This window comes from Eretmochelys imbricata, chromosome 13 (genome assembly GCF_965152235.1).
Source record: "Eretmochelys imbricata isolate rEreImb1 chromosome 13, rEreImb1.hap1, whole genome shotgun sequence".
NCBI lineage: Eukaryota > Metazoa > Chordata > Testudines > Cheloniidae > Eretmochelys > Eretmochelys imbricata.
This window is the reverse complement of record NC_135584.1, coordinates 31,758,215-31,777,729: the sequence shown is the minus strand read 5'-3', so window position 1 is coordinate 31,777,729 and position 19,515 is coordinate 31,758,215. Positions and strand designations below refer to the sequence as shown.

General features: G+C 53.3%; 1 protein-coding gene across 1 annotated transcript; it reads left to right on the top strand.

Moving 5' to 3' along the window:
* The first annotated feature begins 97 nt into the window (after nt 1–97).
* Nucleotides 98–14,429, top strand: EIF6 (eukaryotic translation initiation factor 6). The gene is made up of 6 exons (XM_077832147.1): nt 98–256; nt 3,480–3,565; nt 5,582–5,757; nt 9,750–9,926; nt 11,610–11,791; nt 14,074–14,429. Exons 1-6 carry the CDS (start codon nt 150–152, stop codon nt 14,081–14,083), a joined length of 738 nt encoding a protein of 245 aa, XP_077688273.1. The 5' UTR covers nt 98–149; the 3' UTR covers nt 14,084–14,429.
* Nucleotides 14,430–19,515: the final 5,086 nt, after the last annotated feature.

Below are 19,515 nucleotides of genomic sequence, written 5' to 3'. Positions count from 1 at the left end.
GGCGACAGGGGCCCAGCTTGCAGCGGCCGGGGCCTCCCTCCCCAGCGCGGGGCGGCGCCTCCCGAGGCCCGCCCCCGCCCCGCCCCGCCTCGCGACGGCAGAGCCCAGGGCGGGGCCGCTCCACCCGCGCGAGTCTCCGCGCTCCGGCCATGGCGGTCCGCGCCAGCTTCGAGAACAACCACGAGATCGGCTGCTTCGCCAAGCTCACCAACCGCTACTGCCTGGTGGCCGTCGGCGGCTCGGAGAACTTCTACAGGTCAGAGCGCCCGGCCGGCCGCGGCCCCGGGTCCCGGCCTCCCTCCCCGCCCGCCTCCGCCTCCGCCTCGGCCCCGGGTCCCGGCCTCCCTCCCCGCCCGCCTCCGCCTCGGCCCCGGGTCCCGGCCTCCCTCCTTCCCCCCCCGCCTCGGTCCCGGGTCCCGGCCTCCTTCCCTCCCCCCCCCGCCTCGGGTCCTGGCCTCCCTCCCTCCTCCCCCCGCCTCGGCCCCGGGTCCCGGCCTCCCTCCCCGCCCGCCTCCGCCTCCGGGCCTGGCTTCCCTTCCCCCACACCCGCCTCGGCCCCGGGTCCCGGCCTCCCTCCCCCCCCAGCCTCGGGTCCTGGCCTCCCTCCCTCCCTCCCCCCCCAGCCCCGGGTCCCGGCCTCCCTCCCCGCCCGCCTCCGCCTCGGCCCCGGGTCCCGGCCTCCCTCCCTCCCCCCGCCTCCGCCTCCGCCTCGGCCCCGGGTCCCGGCCTCCCTCCTCCCCCCGCCTCCGCCTCGGGTCCCAGCCTCCCTCCCTCCTCCCCCCGCCTCGGCCCCGGGTCCCGGCCTCCCTCCCCGCCCGCCTCCGCCTCGGCCCCGGGTCCCGGCCTCCCTCCCCCCCCAGCCTCGGGTCCTGGCCTCCCTCCCTCCTCCCCCCGCCTCGGCCCCGGGTCCCGGCCTTCCTCCCTCTCCCGCCTCCGCCTCGGGTCCTGGCCTCCCTCCCTCCTCCCCCCGCCTCGGCCCCGGGACCCGGCCTCCCTCCCCGCCCGCCCCCGCCTCGGCCCCGGGTCCCGGCCTCCCTCCCCGCCCGCCCCCGCCTCGGCCCCGGGTCCCGGCCTCCCTCCCTCCTCCCCCCGCCCCCGCCTCGGCCCCGGGTCCCGGCCTCCCTCCCTCCTCCCCCCGCCCCCGCCTCGGCCCCGGGTCCCGGCCTCCCTCCCTCCTCCCCCCGCCCCCGCCTCGGCCCCAGGTCCCGGCCTCCCTCCCCGCCCGCCCCCGCCTCGGCCCCGGGTCCCGGCCTCCCTCCCTCCTCCCCCCGCCCCCGCCTCGGCCCCGGGTCCCGGCCTCCCTCCCTCCTCCCCCCGCCTCGGCCCCGGGTCCCGGCCTCCCTCCCTCCTCCCCGCCCGCCCCCGCCTCGGCCCCGGGTCCCGGCCTCCCTCCCTCCTCCCCGCCCGCCCCCGCCTCGGCCCCGGGTCCCGGCCTCCCTCCCTCCTCCCCGCCCGCCCCCGCCTCGGCCCCGGGTCCCGGCCTCCCTCCCCGCCCGCCCCCGCCTCGGCCCCGGGTCCCGGCCTCCCTCCCCGCCCGCCCCCGCCTCGGCCCCGTTTCCCGGCCTCCCTCCCTCCTCCCCCCGCCCCCCGCCTCGGCCCCGGGTTCCCGGCCTCCCTCCCTCCTCCCCCCGCCCCCGCCTCGGCCCCGGGTCCCGGCCTCCCTCCCTCCTCCCCCCGCCCCCGCCTCTCGGCCCCGGGTCCCGGCCTCCCTCCCTCCTCCCCCCGCCCCCGCCTCGGCCCCGGGTCCCGGCCTCCCTCCCTCCTCCCCCCGCCCCCGCCTCGGCCCCGGGTCCCGGCCTCCCTCCCCGCCCGCCCCCGCCTCGGCCCCGGGTCCCGGCCTCCCTCCCTCCTCCCCCCGCCCCCGCCTCGGCCCCGGGTCCCAGCCTCCCTCCCTCCTCCCCGCCGCCCCCGCCTCGGCCCCGGGTCCCGGCCTCCCTCCCTCCTCCCCGCCCGCCCCCGCCTCGGCCCCGGGTCCCGGCCTCCCTCCCCGCCCGCCCCCGCCTCGGCCCCGGGTCCCGGCCTCCCTCCCCGCCCGCCCCCGCCTCGGCCCCGGGTCCCGGCCTCCCTCCCCGCCCGCCCCCGCCTCGGCCCCGGGTCCCGGCCTCCCTCCCTCCTCCCCCCGCCCCCGCCTCGGCCCCGGGTCCCGGCCTCCCTCCCTCCTCCCCCCGCCCCCGCCTCGGCCCCGGGTCCCGGCCTCCCTCCCTCCTCCCCCCGCCCCCGCCTCGGCCCCGGGTCCCGGCCTCCCTCCCTCCTCCCCCCGCCCCCGCCTCGGCCCCGGGTCCCGGCCTCCCTCCCTCCTCCCCCCGCCCCCGCCTCGGCCCCGGGTCCCGGCCTCCCTCCCCGCCCGCCCCCGCCTCGGCCCCGGGTCCCGGCCTCCCCGCCTCGGCCTCCCGGCCTCCCCGCCCCCGCCTCCGGGCCTGGCCTCCCTTCCCCCCCTGTCCCCGCCTCCGCCCCGGGGCCCGGCCTCCCTCCCCCCCACGCATTGGCCTCGGCCCCCGGGGCCCGGCCCCCCCTTTGCGCCCCCCCCCCGCCTCGGCCCCCGGGGCCCGGCCCCCCCTTTGCGCCCCCCCCCGCCTCGGCCCCCGGGGCCCGGCCCCCCCTTTGCGCCCCCCCCCGCCTCGGCCCCCGGGGCCCGGCCCCCCCTTTGCGCCCCCCCCGCCTCGGCCCCCGGGGCCCGGCCCCCCCTTTGCGCCCCCCCCCGCCTCGGCCCCCGGGGCCCGGCCCCCCCTTTGCGCCTCGGCCCCCGGGGCCCGGCCCCCCCTTTGCGCCTCGGCCCCCGGGGCCCGGCCCCCCCTTTGCGCCTCGGCCCCCGGGGCCCGGCCCCCCCTTTGCGCCTCGGCCCCCGGGGCCCGGCCCCCCCTTTGCGCCCCCCCCCCCGCCTCGGCCCCCGGGGCCCGGCCCCCCCTTTGCGCCCCCCCCCCGCCTCGGCCCCCGGGGCCCGGCCCCCCCTTTGCGCCCCCCCCCCGCCTCGGCCCCCGGGGCCCGGCCCCCCCTTTGCGCCCCCCCCCCCGCCTCGGCCCCCGGGGCCCGGCCCCCCCTTTGCGCCCCCCCCCCGCCTCGGCCCCCGGGGCCCGGCCCCCCCCCCCCCGCCTCGGCCCCACACAGTCTTCCCAACTAAAATGAATTAATTTCCTGTTAAAATGATGACTTTGCAAAGGGGGGGCCGAGGCGGGGGGGGGCGCAAAGGGGGGGCCGGGCACACTGCACTGGGGCTCAGGAAGCCTGAGTTTTATTCCTGACTCTGCCATTAACCTGCTGTGAAGATTTGGGCAAGCCAGTGAACTTCTCTGCCCCTCAGTCTCCCCATTTGTAAAGTGGAGATACTCATTTTTATAAAACAGGTCAGGAACATCAGATCTCCTTCTCAGGTGTATTGATTTGATTTCCCTTGGGGTCTGAGTCCCTCTGGATTGAATGGGATTCTCTGTTTATGTCACTCTTTGCTTTGCAGCATCATTTCACTGTCTTTCTTATTGCAGTATCTTTGAGGGGGAGCTTTCTGAGACCATCCCTGTTGTTCACGCTTCCATAGCTGGATGCCGGATCATTGGGAGAATGTGTGTTGGTAAGTCACGTCCTTCAAGCTGATACCTTGTGGTGTGCTCTTAATGGGGATTGGGCCGGAACATGTCATTTAACAAGATTCTAGACTCTCATTCTGCAGTATAAGGAAGACTCTGGGTCAAGACGTTCTGGATCTGGATCTGCCTAGGAGCCACCCATTCCCATATTGAACAGGGATTAGAGTTTGAGGTTCCAGCTGTGACAAATAGGGGATAGTAGGAGGGTTGCAGATATAGCCCCATGGACCCGAAGGGACTTCTTTTCTGACCTCTGGCCAGCAGAGGTTGTTGAGCGGAACCAGGCCTGAGGGTGGGACAAAGGGGTGGAACTGGGAAGACTTCTTTCCAAAATCAAAAATGTATCAATTTGAGAGTAAAGAAAAGCCTGTGTGTGGAGGAGGGACGGGGGGGTAGAGCCTATGCCACATAGGGTTTGGCTTCTGTTGTGGAGGGAATCACATAACCACTCCTCTGCAGCACTGGGGTTGGTGTTTCACATGCTTCTACTTGTGGGGATGGGGAGTTGCTTGTCATGTGTAAGTTTCTCTTACTGATAAATCTGTAGGGAATACCCTGTTTTGATGGGCATTAATGGTTCAGCATCTAGCCATTACAAATACACATCGCAAAAGCAATATTCTTCCTTTCACTTGCATGTAGCCAGGGACACAGCAGGACGCAGCTCTTGTTTTTACAATCCATTCCGGTGAGAGGAAAGAGAATGTTTGTCCTTTATCAGTTTATCTGGAGAAGCGTTTGACAGATCTTGATTATTACTGCGTGCCATATTAGAGTAATGAAATGAGCATAGTTGGGAACACCAGTTAAATTCTGCAGATGCTAGACTGCTAATAAGGGATTTAATTTCTGATTAAAGGGGAAAAAATTGAGGTTTCTGCCCTTTTCAGTTTGCTTGGTAGGGTTTTTGTAAGGAATCTCCTCCCCTCCCCCGCTTGTGTTTTATGTTAGAAATTTGGGTCCCGTTTGCTCTCTGAGACTGTAGTCACTGGGGGACTTGTGAAATCCTGAATTAACAGGCCAAGAAGGGAAAGTGAATTTTAATCAGACTGTTTTAAAACTGTTTTTAATAACACCTAGTTAACCTTTTGAGGAAAGGACACCTTTGTTAAAGGTTCTATCTACACACTCTGCATAATTAACGAGGCCTGAGACCCAGAAGCCCCTCAAGTAAAACCAGGATAGACCATCTAGACATTCCTGATGGCTAAGGCTGTTTTTAAAATTTTTTTTAAAGGCAAAAGACTATCTTAAGAAAACAAACCAACACCTCAAATCATTCCTCTCAGGGACTTTCTCCCTCATAAAGAAGCAACAACCACCAAGGGTACATCTGCACAATGATGATAAACCCACAGCTGGCCTGGGTCAGCTCACTTGGATTCAGGGTCTGGTGGTCGCAAGGACCTTCCTAAAGGCCGCCTTGGACTGGGCAGATTTGGCCACTCGCACGATGGCTACCGCCATAGCCATGAGACGCAGCTCCTGGCTTCAGGTCTCGGGGCTCCCGCCTGAGGTCCAGAATACTATCTGGGACCTACCCTTTGACTGTTCTGGACTCTCTTCAGAGCAGACAGACTTTAGGTTCCATAGTCTAAAGGACTCACGGGCAACCCTTGAATCCCTGGGGATTCACATGCTGGCCCCCCAAAGGAAGCTGTTCAAAGTTCGGCCCACCCCATGCTTCTACTCTGCTCCTCCCAGGACTATAATAGGAAACAGGGTAGGAGTAACAGGAGGCCCCATCTCTGTCCTCCTCAGGCCTCAAAACCGAACTTCTGAAGTTGCACCTGAGGCCTCATGAATTATGCAGAGCGTGTAGATAGAACCTTTAACAAAGGTGTCCTTTGCCTCAGTCATGCTGAAGACTATGTTGGGGGAGGTGCTGAGTGAGCCTGAGGAGCCCCGAGGCCAGCTTGTGTGAAGGCTAAGAAGTGGGCAAGCCAGGCAGGTGAACACCTTTAACTTGGCCTGAAGCAGAACTCCTTTTTTTCTTTTAGGGAACCGGCATGGTCTGTTGGTCCCAAGCAGTACAACAGACCAGGAGCTTCAGCACATCCGCAACAGCCTGCCAGACTCAGTCCGAATCCAAAGGGTGGAGGAGCGGCTCTCAGCTTTGGGCAATGTCACCACATGCAATGACTACGTTGCACTTGTCCATCCAGACCTTGACAGGGTAAATGGCTTTTATTCTTTTACAGGTTCAGTGGAGACCTTTAAAGCAAACCCTGCCCTAGAGCTAGACTTCATAGTTATTGGGGTTTGCTAGGAACATTTCCAGTTCATGCCAAGTAACACAAGACTGCATGCTAATAGCGCTTGACAGCATGGGAGCCTGCTTTACTTAGCTTTTCATTCTTCTCAGCAGAGGAATGGCAGAGTTGGCTTCTGCTCTAAAAGGCTGCCTCATGATTCAGCTTTGACTGCCCTTCATTCTCCCTTTCACTAATCCTTATTTATAGGGCAGATAAAAACACAAGCTCTGCCCTGAAAAGTTTTACAATCTAGTGTTCAACATACAGACAGTCCTCGGACTTATGACACAATTGGTTCCTGAAAATTTTGTCATAAGTCACAACTCGGAACCACAATCCACCCCATTGCGGGACTGAGCATCGTGAAGTCAAAACCAATTGTCATAAATCGAATCAGGGTGTCAGTTCAAAGTGTCGTAAGTCGAACGTCGTAAAGTCAAGGACTGCCTGTACTGGGACTAACGGAGAGGTAATATAATGAAGGAGAGCAGTGATGACCGTATCAGGTGGTTACTCACTGGAGGCACATGTGCATCTGGATGGCTAAACTGCAACTGATTGCCCACAGTGCATCCAGTGAAAAAATGTGGATGAGTTGGATTTTAGGGGGCTTTGAGTGAGGGAAGGGGTGATGAGTGGGGGAGGTTTAGATTGGATATTAGGAAAAACTTTTTCACTAAGAGGGTGGTGAAACACTGGAATGCGTTACCTAGGGAGGTGGTAGAATCTCCTTCCTTAGAGGTTTTTAAGGTCAGGCTTGACAAAGCCCTGGCTGGGATGATTTAACTGGGAATTGGTCCTGCTTCGAGCAGGGGGTTGGACTAGATGACCTCCTGAGGTCCCTTCCAACCCTGATATTCTATGATTCTATGAGCTTGTATCCTGGTGTAGAGAGCATGGAAGAAAGCAGAGAAATGGAAGTCAGGGACCAAGAAGTACAAAGGCTGTCATGGTGTGGTTGAGGGGGCAGAGTAAGAGATTAAGTTACAGGCACAGGCAGGAACAGAGCTGTACACAGCTTTGAAACAAATAGGAGAATGTGATGCAGTTGAGAACAGGCAGTCAAAAGAGAGATGCAAGGAGTGGGTAATAAGGTGAGATTCTGCAGGGCAGATCGTTGGAGGCAGTGTTTTGATTGAATTGGGGGCACAGTGTGGGTGCCAGGGAGTTCAGACAGAGGAAGGTTGTGAAATTGAAATGGGAGATGATTAGAGAGTTTTAGTGGTTGGGCTTGAGGAAAAGCTGTTAAAACCTGAATTCTGTGTTTCCTTGCTAGCAGAGTGCAGCCAGTGTTATGTTGGTTGGTTCCTGCCAAGTGAATTTCCACCCTGCCTGGGCGCCCACCATCTGCAGGTTTAGCCTCTCCAACACTTCTGTTCTCATTAAACAAGTTCATTACTGCAAATTGATTTGGTTCTTGGTCTATCAAATTCCTCTCATGGGGCCATTTGTCTCCTTCACTGCCTCACTTAGCCCGTTTCTCTCCTTAGGTAAGTTTCATATTTTTTCTCCCCAGGGTCATGTAGGGGTCCACCAGGGTCTCCAGTGGGACCTATGTCCCTTGGTGAAGGTGTCTAGGAGAAGTGAAGTGTAGGGCCATAGGAGCCCCTTGAAGGAATTGCTCCTTGTTCCATGTGCTGCTGGGCATCTTCCACTCTGTCCACAAAAAGCTGGTTAACAAACTGCCCAGAAAAGCGTGTTCTCTGTAATACTCGGTCTGGGATGATCTTGTGGCTGAAGCCCAGTTCTTCAAGTCAGGAGACTTGATTCTGTTCTTAACTGCGCCTAAGACTCCCTGTGTGATGTTGGGCTAGTCATTGAGCTTTCTGTATTCCAGTTTCTTCTTCAGGAGATAATACCCCACAGGTGTCTTAATCGTTCAACAGAACAGTCAGGATCAGGACTACTTTGTGCTTGGGGCTGTACAAACGCATATGAGGACGTGGCTCCCTGCCCCAAAGAACTTACAGTAGATGAAGAATCTAATGCTCTAACTTGAAAAATGCTTTGAGATCCTTGGATAACAGATGATGTACAAGTGCAGAGTATTGATGGAGGCAATATTTGTTGCTGTGTTCTGGTGTCTGAGTGTCTTTCCTTGCTAGGCTGTTGCACAACCGATGTTCTCCTCCCTCCGAATACACAAGGGTATGAATTGGACAACTACGAATCAGATTGGTCAGTGAGGGCTGTCAAAGACTAGTGCTCACTATTGGATTTGGTATCCATGCTTGAAAGAAGAGACAATGTAATTCTTCCACCTGTTCCCATTGAGCAAGTATATGTTCCATTCAGCACCTGAACTAGGGGGAAAGGTTCTCTGTCCGTGCTGGTGATCTCACCTCTAGAACTGTTGTTATTGCTTGTTTTACAGTAGCATCTCAGCGACCCCATTACGCTAGGTGCTGTACAAACATAGAACAGACACAGTCCTTGGCCCAAAGAGCTTCCAATCTGAGTATAAGGCAAAAGACAGTCGTATATAACAAACAGGTTGGGGGTAGAAGGAAACAATGAGCCAGTATTGGCAGCATGATAGGCAGTGGTCTTAGGCCACCTGCTGCCTAACTTCAGGTTTTGGAGACATCACAGCAGAAGGAAGCATGAAAGAGGACAGGGAGGGAGATGACTCTGTGGTAGTTTAAAGTTTCTCCTGTGTGTAGGGCAGCATGGGTGATAGTAGGAGATGCTTGTTTGAAAGTTTAACAAGTGGGTGGTAGAGGCTGGCATTATTGGCAGAATGGAGTTGAGTCAACATCTCGATAGCATGTCAGAGATGCTAGCTTGGGTGGGGATAGGCTGTGATGGGCCTTGAAAGTGAATGCAAATAATTTGTGTTTGCTGTGATGGAGCAGGGGGAGCAAGTGAAGGGATGCAAAGAGGGGTGACAGTCAAAAGGAGGTGCCAGGAAAGCTTACCTTTGCAGCCATGTTTTGAATGGATGTAAGTGAGGTGAGGAGGGATTTGTCAAGGCTGGAGCAGAGCAGGTTGTAGTAATTGAGATGGTGAGAGGCTAGACAAGGGCTTTAGCTGTGTGGCTGGAGAAGAAGGGCAGTCTTAAGTCTTTTGCAGGAAAAAGAGGCAACATGCAGACACATGGGTGTGTCAGTCTAGAGGGCCATGTTGAAGATGATACCCAGGTGACAGGGAAGATGGTGGGGTTACCCACAAGGAGAGGGAGCATTTTTGATGAGAGGTTAAGAGCTCTGTTTTGGTCATATTGAGCTTAAGCTGACAGCTGGACACTCACCAGGAAACCTGAGACACTGGCTGAGGTTTTAGATGGAATAGAAGATGACAAGTCTGGAATGGAGAAGTGGGTCTGTGAGGAATCGTAACATAAAGATGATAGTTGAAGATTCTTAGATTCCAAGGGCAGAAGGAGCCATTGTGATCATCTAGACTGACCTAGAGACCTTTCCCAAAATAATTCCTAGAGCAGGTCTTTTAGGAAAAACATCCAGTCTTGATTTAAACATTGTCAGTGATGAAGAATCACCACACCTTGGGTAAATTGTTCCAAGGATTAATTACTTTCATAGTTAAAAATTTACACCATATTTCCAGTCTAATTTCAACTTCCAAAATGACCAAGTCATGGACGGGCGGGTAAGATTGAAGAGGAGGAGCATGGTTGAATGTGTTGAAGTCGACCGGCAGGTCAAGGAGGAGAATGATGGAATGCTAATTGTTTTTTTTGTTGTTGTTGGACCTAACAGCAGGTGTAGTTAATATACCTACAAAATGAAAATCTGAGCTCTTGAAATCAGAATAGGTTCTTCCAAAACACCCTGAGCAAGTTTTCTCCCAAGCATAGCTCTGCTCCCTGCTCAACTCGCGTGGGGTTTCTACATAATGTTTTGAGATAACATTTGTGCCAAGGACACACGCTTCTCATTTTATGTATTTACAGGAGACTGAAGAGATCTTGGCAGATGTGCTTAAAGTAGAAGTTTTCAGACAGACGGTTGCAGACCAGGTTCTGGTTGGAAGTTACTGTGCTTTTAGTAACCAGGGAGGACTGGTGCACCCAAAGACTTCAACTGAAGACCAGGATGAGCTCTCCTCACTGCTGCAAGTCCCACTTGTGGTAAGGCATTTGTAGACTTGTGCCTTCTCTCGCCCTTCCCACCCCAGAGTCTTCTGACTGTTGGAGAGGTTTGGATCTTCACAGCTGTACCCCTTTCCAGCCTCCATGTTGTGTCCTGCCCCCAGGTGCATTGTCTGCTTTGTCTAGCTTTTATCAAGCAGCTGTAGCGTGTGGACTTGTTAGTTTCACCGCTGCCCACATGAAAAGAAGCTGTGCCCTCTCCCTGCTGCTAAAAGGCTCTCAGTAGTGTGTCTTTCCTCCTCCCACAAATAGCTTCTCAAGTCTTCCGGGTACCAAATGCCCCAACTGCCAAAATCTCCCACTCCAACTTCTAAAATGCAGCTGTGTGTTTCAGTGCCAAAGTCTCTGGCAAGCAAAGTTGGGGTAGTAAAATAAATGTAATTATTATCAGTGTGAACACTGCTGTGACCCTGTGCTGATCGCACTGGGCACTGAGGGGAGGAGATGGCCTGGAAGGCAGTACCACAAAGTTCTGGGTTTGCTGCCTGAGTGAAGCTGAATGGGCTGCATAGGACACATTGCCTGTTCACAAGGTGTTGCACTCTGATGGCAAACGAGAGATCTGCCCTATAGCATCTTGTCATCCTCTTGGAGCGTGAGGAAGGAGTGATGTGATTTGGCCTTTACTGGCCTTTTAAAAATTCCAGTGATAGAATTGTGTTCCCTTTGAACCACGCGGTGGCAAGCTAGTCCCCAGTCTGATTTGTGACTTTCAGCATAGCTGTAGAGTTTAGTTTCCCATCTGTTGTTTTCTGCTTGATTTGTGCACAGTTAATTTCTCCTCTGAGTTTAAATGCCTCTTTGCTTTTGTTCTTGTTCTGCTTTTCTTTCTTTAAAGAGGTCAGCTGTCCTATTAACACCTTCAATTTAGTTTTTCTAAAGTGTATTTTCCTCCAGCAAGAGAGAGAGAATAAGTTTGTCGCAGCGCTGCCTTCAGAAGCTGTCTGGTTTTATTTGTAGCTTAGTATTGTTAGTTCTCTAGTTCAGTGGTTGCTTTAATTGCTTTGGAATCGGAGGTCTCTGTAGCATAAACCTGGTGTGTAGCAGTTGGGCTGAGAGGGGAAGTGACCGCTCCTGCTCTGGGACTACATAGGGAACCCACTGCTTCCCAGCCCAGTCACCATGCCCTAGGAGCACTGGGCAGTGTTTAAGCCAAAGGTTAGAAACCTGAATTAGGAGCTGATCTAAAGTTTAGCAACTGAGCAGAGGGGACAAGAGGTTGGATGTGGGGAATAATGGCTGTACGTTGTCTCCTGTTCCTCAGGACCTTCTCCCACCTTTCAGCGGAAGTCTCTATCCTAGAAGAAAAGCTGCTCCCAGTCACCACTGTCTCCTAAACAGAATTTTAAATAACCAAATATTACATTGTCCAATTATATAGATGCAGATAGTTGAACCAGCATTACCCATATAGGTCTGCTTATGGATGGAACCCACATGAAAAAACTACCATTCTTCAGCCCAAAAATGTGTCCCATCAGAGGAGGTAACATTTTCAAACAAGATGGTAGCCATTGTGGTGACAGGAGTCTGCGGGATAGTTTGGGCTGGTGCCCTTCCCTGGTGACTAGCAATGCGATAAAGTATAATCGATTAACTGTTTCTGTTGCTGTCACTGTGGTCTTGTGCTGACCCCTTTCTCTCCCTGTTTGTTTTTGCCAGGCTGGAACAGTAAATCGTGGCAGTGAGGTTATTGCTGCAGGGATGGTTGTGAACGATTGGTCTGCCTTCTGTGGGCTGGACACAACCAGCACAGAGCTATCGGTTATCGAGAGCATCTTCAAACTGAATGAAGCTCAGCCAAGTACCCTTGCTACCAGCATGAGAGATTCCTTGATTGACAGGTAGGTGGGATCGCATACTGTGCATGTGCATCTTCAAAACCTGCAAAAATGTTAGCAAAGACAAGCTAGCCAGGATTTGTTTGCCAGGATTCATTTCTTGCCGTCAGCTTTTCTTTAGATTCTACGTTTTGCCAAAAATTAAAGATACAAGCTGTATTTTCTTTAATTCTTCCTTGTACCTTTTTCTGTTAGTCACTTTCATGAGCATGCTTAGGGCTCTTGTTACCTCTATGATATTATAATGGGAACCTACTAAGTCTCACTGTAATTAGTTTCTAAGCCCTGTCCTCAATTTTCACATGCTCATCTTCTAGAAAATGTAGTGTATGGGCTGAAATTTTCTATGCTTGTTTCCCCCTGAAGATTAATTTTATTTTTGAGCAAAAGCCCTTCAGCTGTGTTTGAGTACAGTGAGTGAAAAGTACAGTCATTACAAGCATTTTGACCATACTGTTTTCGACATACTAAAACAAAAATGACTGAAGCTTGAACTTTGGCCTGGATATAGTCTTTAAGGACTAGCACCTTTGCTTGGTTTGCAAGGGAAAAAATTGGTTATGATTAACCAGAAGTTCTAAGCATTTGAAAACAATGTGCTGAAGATGTGTGCTAGATTTTTTTTTCCATTAAGCCTGTATGTTTGCCACGTGGATGCGTAGCTAAATAGTGCACTTCTCAGTGCTGTGTGACATACAACATTCATAGCTTTTAAAATGTCTGAATCGGTTTCCTTCAAACTGAGCTGGAATTCTGGAGCTGTGAGATCTGCAAAACTGTCAAAGTTTGACCAAGCCAAGACTATAAAAGGGTTCGAAAAAGAACTAGATAAATTCATGGAGGATAGATCCATCAATGACTATTAGCCAGGATGGGCAGGGATGGTGTCCCTAGCCTCTGTTGGGATTACCTGTTCTGTTCATTCCCTCTGGGGCACCTGTTATGGGCCACGGGTGGAAGACAGGATACTGGGCTAGATGAACCTTTGGTCTGATCTAGTATGGTCGTTCTTATATACTTCTTGCATTCTTATGAATAAAATTTGATAGTTTAAAAATTCTTCATGTTTAAATTTAGCACGTTCATCTTTCCCAAGGCCATCCTGGCTGGTACCCTCCAGCCCCTTTATTTCCGCAGTTTGTGTGTTCTTCAAGGCTTTTATCCAAGTTAAACTAATCTAAGACCTTAACCATTTACACAGCTGTGACTCTCCCACTAGTTCTAGTGATGATGACCGCCGTTGTCACCACTTGCTACTGTTGGTGGATGAGCACCCACTGTGGGACGTTGGTGGGAGGTTTTTGCAATGCAGATGCAGCTGTATAGCTTGGGTCCGACTTTCACCAACTGGGCCTGTCACTGTTTGAGGACTGGCAGGGATTTCACCGACGTGATAGTAGAGACTGCTGAAGATCTGGGATTTCTCAAAAGTTCCCAATTTAAAAAACACTTTTGGGCGCAGCAGTGGGTCAGATGTATTTCTGCTGCCTTAAACAATGTGCTTCCTAGGTGTAAGTGTGCTGTCCCCTGCCCTGGCCTGAGTGGCGTGGTGCATCATGTTCCTCCCCAGTGGTGGCTGTATAGGGGTCCTTGTATATGAAGTTTACAAGGGGTTTTGGAACCCTTTGAAATGAAAGACCCTATGAAAATAAATTTTCTAAACAAGCTGGAAATTTACAAAGTCTAGGAACCAAGTCTCTTTACCTGCCCTTATAATTATGATTGTACCCCCTTTATAACATGACTAATATGGTGCCAGCGGTGTGTGGAAAAGCTACATAGACACGTCCCTGCCTGAGTGCTCACAGTTTAGTGGCTGGGTCCTCACTTCCATTGTGGCTCCTCTGTCACTCCAGTTGAAAGGTCCCCTTTTATGCCAGCCCACAGGAATGGTCCTTGGGGATATCCAGTGAAACAGTTTTATGCTGCCTCCCCACAGCCCCTGGTTTAATGCGTGGCTGTAACTGAGCATAAGTTAGAGCAATCCTGAGGCCGCTTGAACTTTCTCTGGGAGCGATGCAGGTCCCCAGGCACGGCTGCGAATGCTGGAGACGTACCATGTTCTTATTGGCCTGGTGAATCTGGCTGCGAGCTATCATTTGGTCCAGTGCACTGGCTCAGTATTACTCTTGACTTATATAACTTCACGTTCTAAGACTGCTAACCCTCAGGAACTATAGGGCAGAAAGCTGGTAAGTGAAGAGATTGATGTGCCTGGAGCTGGAGATGCTGACTGCCCTTACCTGCTCTCCGTTTGTTAAACCTGATTTCTGTTTTCTTTCTAGTTTGACATGAGAAGTGCTGCTCTGACCTTCCGGCTCCGACTAAGGAGCAGAGTGCCAGGCTCCTATTTCATCTGCTTTCTGGATTACAGATCCCTCTACTGTCATTTCTGTGGGCCCTGCTGAGAGGATGCCACATAATCAACATTTTTAATGTTCTGTTTACTACGTCCTACTACAAAAACCTGGCAAACAGCATGAATGAGTTATAAATATGAAGTGTTCTGTATCCCTGGCTGCCAATTTCCAGTCCTTTCAGTGGTCTCAGCACTGCAGGAATCTGTAACATTAGAGCTTCTCTATGCGTGAAGCTGACTTGGGCTCTTACAGCAGCTAAAGATGCTTTTGTTCACACTTCAGTTCTGGTCTGCTTCTCTTTGCATTGGGCTGTTTACTGACCACCCCAGCCCCGAGGGATTTTTCTCGTATAAACGGGAATGGTTTTCTATCACACAACTATATATTTTAAAACCCACATAAAATGGCTTAATGAAAGAGCATAATGCTTCCTTTCTCCTGTTGCTAGACAGTTCTTCCCAGGCCCGATGGCTGTAGGCTACTTTGCCCTGGCTGTAGCTTTACAGAAAAGGTCTGAGGTTGCAGGCACCAAAGATTGTGGCTGTCTGGTGCCTTTCTGAACTCAGCTGTTCTCTGTCCCCAGCCGGTATCCTGAAGCTGTCCCTTTGGTGTGGGGAAACAAGCGTATCAAAGGGCAAGTAGGTATCCGTTCTGCTTACAAACTCAAACCTGACTCATAAGGGACAATCCAGGAGTAATAAGGAACCAGGTGGGCAGCCAGAGCTCTGAAAGCAAGGGGTGCCTCTGGGATTCATGTTGGAGAGAAAAGACCAAGTGCCCCCTCAGCTGTTCAGTTCATGTATCCTTCTAACATGGGAGCAATTGGACCCTGGCCCACAGACAGTGCAGTGAAGCCTTGGGAGAGCTGCTCCCTCTTAGCTGTCAGATATACATGCTTCCCAAACCCTCCCTGACTGCTTCTGATTGTCTCCTATTTCACATTGCTAAAGACATAACGTCTGTGAACCCCAGCGGGGCAGCTCCTGCAAAAGGAACTGCAGTTAGAGCAAATGGCTGAGAGCCTTTGCCTGTGGCACTGGGCTTAGAGGGCTCTCTCCCTGGTCTCCTTGCACCTTCCACATGCTGCTTTGGTGGGAGGAGAAGGTTGGTCCATGGTCTCCTCACACCATGTTTGTGTGATTTCTTGGGAGTCTCCAACTATCTGGCATGTAAGTGGGGGGTTGCCCTGTAGTTAGAATTTCCTTTCCAAGCTGTCCTGGTGCGCCTGCCAGGAAGGCACGGAGGCGGGCTGGCAACACTGCCGAATAAGTTCAGTGGGGAAGGAAATCAGGAAGTTGCACCCTGCTGAGCAGGAGCAGGCTTGAGAAGAACCCAGGCCTGTCCCTCAAAACCCACAAGGCGATTGGCCCGAAAGGAGGTAACCGGGTGGATGGGGCACTGTGTGTGGGGGACAGCCAGCATCTGCTCTCACTGCAACGTGGTCCTGGCTCTGTGCTGCTCTGGCACCAGCCCAGCTGTTCTCTGCCCCGGCAGCCCCAGTTCACAGGCCACCAGGCTCGTGACTGCCTCATGGGCCTGCCTGCCCTGTCAATCCAGCTGACTTGGAACACTGGCTTCTCCCCACTGGCCCTGGGGACTGTCAGTGTCACGATCCTGATACCTCTTTGGCCCTTCCTCTTCTCCTGGTAGTGGGAGAGGGCCAACTAATCCCTCTTCCCCCTGCTAAGTTTCAGTATGGGGCCAACAGCCCCCTTCCACAGAGATGAAGGGGTATGGGGGGGAGGCTGTGACATGGGGATGGGAAGGTGATAAGGGCAGTGTACAGATGCCTCTGCAATGGGGAGATGGAGCTGTGACCCAGGTGGAAGAGTGAAAGGGAAAGCAGGGGAGGAGGGGGCTGTGACCTAGTGCTGGGAGTGGGAAGGGGGGCAGGGCTGTGAATCGGGAGTCAGGGAGTAGAGTGGAGGCTTGTGTTTGTTGGTGGGAGTTACAGAACAGACCTATTGGGGGCAGGATTTCCTGGGGGAGAGGTACGAGTGCAACATCCATGGGGGGGTGGGAGATTGCAATGGTGTCCCTCCCAGCGGGGGCCACTGTTGTTTTCAGCATTGGGGCACTACTGCAGGAAAGCCCAGGAAGTTTGGAGAGGTACCCTATTGAGGGGCGGTGGGGAGAAGGTGGCTCTGTGGGGGAGGGTCCAGGACCCTGGTGGGGAGGGGCACAGCACAGAGGGGACTCTGGGGAGGAGTGGGGTTGAAGAGCAATGGCTGTGGGGGGAAGGGGAAGGCCAGAGAGGCCAATGTGATTTCTCAACGGAAAATGCCTTTTCCACAAGGGAATTTGCTGAGACTTTTCCACTGAACCCAAACGTTTCATCTGGAGTCAGGTTGACATGACTAGAACTATTTCAGTTTGGGTCAGTTCAACATTAATCCAAAGTGCTGGGTACCTTGTGCCCCTGTCTCTACGGGCAGGATTCCCTGGTTGGACCACATCTCCCACTATGCACTGGGGCCTGACTGAGCTGCTGTGGTGCATCATGGGAGAGGTGATCTTGCAGCAGTGCACAGCCCACAGAGAGGACTGGGGGGGTCCCCTGAGGCTCTGGGCCAGCTCAGACAGAGGCAAGTCAAGGTTGAACTGACCCTGTTCTGTGAAAAATGGTGCTATTCTGGCTTTGTCTCAGTTTGCAGCAAAGCACATGGTGAAATGTCAGAATTGCCCAGGGGCCGGAAAGCCTGAGTTTTGACCAGCTCTACGTGTGAGCTGACAGCCAGCAAGGGGGGCTGCAGGCTGGGAAACAAGCCCCTGATCCTGCATTGCAGCCACCCAGGAACTGCTGCCACAAGCTAAGATGGGGCCATGCAGAGGAGTGTAACCACATGTCTCATCAGCACCATGAGCATGTGCTTACATTTGGGTTTCCACTGACACCAATTCTAGAGTCCTGTATGGATACAAAAATGTGGAACCACAGCCAATCTGCAAAGATGGTAAATGAGGCAACCGCATGTGTGGCTGCAGATATCCACGGATAGAAAGCAGGTATCTGCAGCATTGCAGGGCTCGACTCCTACCCTGTCTCTTTCAGCTTGTGCTCTCGTGAGTGAGGGAGCACAGATGCAAGACTAATAGAGACTGCAGAGCGATGCAAGCGTCTACATGCATGAGATTGGGATGGTCGCTTACACAGATCATCCCAAGCAAATGCCATTAAACCCTCCATCCAGGTACTACACCACACAGTCATGTGTTTTTAGACATCAGATAGTTTACAGAAACTCTAGTTTACATATGCCTTAAAAACTTTGGGAAACACTTACTGGCACTATATTTCATATCCATAGCCAGCTGGTCATAGCAACATGAATGCAATTGTATGGATCAGAGGGGAGAGGGAAACAGCTGATGTATTTTAAAAACATCTAACAATAAATGACAATAGCTTTTCCATTCATATTAAGGTCAGAGATCTTGTGAGCTACCAGGGCTAGAACAAAGTGTTGCATTTCAGCCTGACTGTTACCAAGCTCCCATTTTAGCAAATGCAGATTTGCAAATGTAAAACGTTGTACACAGTTTTGCGAGCACTTATAGTCCCAAAATATAGGTGTCAACTATGTGAGTCCCAAAGTGTACCCACAAATCAGGGACAGTGGCAGAAGTGACCTAAACTGTGCCTGAAAAAAACTTAAAAGCACAAAATTGTGGCTATTATTCTTTATACCAGTATAAAATCATAGGACTGGAAAGGCCCTCCAGAGGTCATCAAGTCCAGTCCCCTGCACTCATAGCAGGACTAAGTATTATGTAGACCAGGGGTCTCAAACATGCAGCCCACAGGCTGCATGCGGCCGGCAGAGTTATTTCCTGCGGCCCCGCTATAGGCGCCAACTCCACGGGCAGCCAAGCTCCCCTCCCTCGAGTGCACCACGTCCTTGCTCCTCCACCTACCTCCCAGCGCTTCCCACTGCCAAACAGCTATTTGGCAGCACTTAGGACTTTCCAGGAGGGATGGGGGAGGAGCGGGGAAGCGGCCTCCTCATGGGAGAAGGCGGGGCTGGGATTTGGGGAAGGGGGTTGGAATAGGGGAGGGAGGGGCGGAGTTGGGGTGGGGACTTTGGGGAAGGCATGGGGCGGGGAAGGGGTGGGAAGAGGTGGGGCATGGGGCAGGGCCTCATGGATGGGGGTGGAGTGGGGGTGGCGCTTTAACCAAAATAATTCTAAAAGTAAAGGTGTGTTTTGTCATTTGAGTGAGGTGCATTACTGAGTGGTTATATTTTATTAAAACCCGTCTTCACATTACAGTTTTTAAAAAGTTAATACATTGACTTTTAATAGCATACTATATTACTCTTCATTTTTGACCATATTTTTGTATGAAAAGGTTTCAGTGATGCAGCCCTCGGGCCAATGTACTAGTCCTCATGTGCCCCTGGTGGTGATTTGAGTTTGAGATCCCTGATCTAGACCATTCCTGACAGGTGTTTGTCTCACCTTCTCGTAAACATCTCCAATGACGGAGATTCCACAACCTCCCTAGGCAATTTATTCCAGTGCTTAACCACCCTGACAGTTAGGAAGTTTTTCCTAATGTCCAACCCAAACCGCCCTTGCTGCAATTTAAGCCCATTGCTTCTTGTTCTGGCCTCAGAGGTTAACGAGAACAATTTTTCTCCCTCTTCCTTGTAACAACATTTTATGGACTTGAAAACTGTTATCATGTCCCCTCTCAGTCTTCTCCAAACTAAACAAACCCAATTGTTTCAAAAAGAAAAGGAGGACTTGTGGCACCTTAGAGACTAACAAATTCATTTGAGCATAAGCTTTCGTGAGCTACAGCTCACTTCATCGGATGCATTCAGTCCACTCGTTATGCCCTTCCAGAATGACGGTGACCCACTGGTAAATACAGTCCGTGGACTGAATGCATCCGATGAAGAGAGTTGTAGCTCACGAAAGCTTATGCTGAAATAAATTTGTTAGTTTCTAAGGTGCCACAAGTCCTCCTTTTCTTTTTGAAAAAATTGGGGTTTTTTTCAATCTTCCCTCACAGGTCATGTTTTCTAGACCTTAAATTATTTTTGTTGCTCTTCTCTGGACTTTCTCCAATTTGTCCCCATCCTTCCTGAAATGTGGCAACCAGAACTGGACTCAATACTCCAGTTGAGGCCTAATCAATGTGCAGCAGAGCGGAAGAATTACTTCTCGTGTCTTGCTTACAACACTCCTGCTAATACATCCCAGAATGAGGTTTGCTTTTTTTTGCCACAGTGCTACGCTGTTGACTCATATTTAGCTTGTGATCCACTGTGACCCCCAGATCCCTTTCTGCAGTACTCCTTCCTAGGCAGTCATTCCCCATTTTGTATGTGGGCAACTGATTTTTCCTTCCTAAATGGAGTT

What these genes read in the sequence shown, in the direction of transcription:
- EIF6 (XM_077832147.1), top strand. Translation starts at nt 150, where the DNA reads ATGGCGGTCCGCGCCAGCTTCGAGAACAACCACGAGATCGGCTGCTTC. An exon ending in TCCATCCAGACCTTGACAGG is followed by an intron (nt 5,758 to 9,749) that starts GTAAATGGCTTT and finishes ATGTATTTACAG; the next exon opens with GAGACTGAAGAGATCTTGGC. An exon ending in TGCTGCAAGTCCCACTTGTG is followed by an intron (nt 9,927 to 11,609) that starts GTAAGGCATTTG and finishes TGTTTTTGCCAG; the next exon opens with GCTGGAACAGTAAATCGTGG.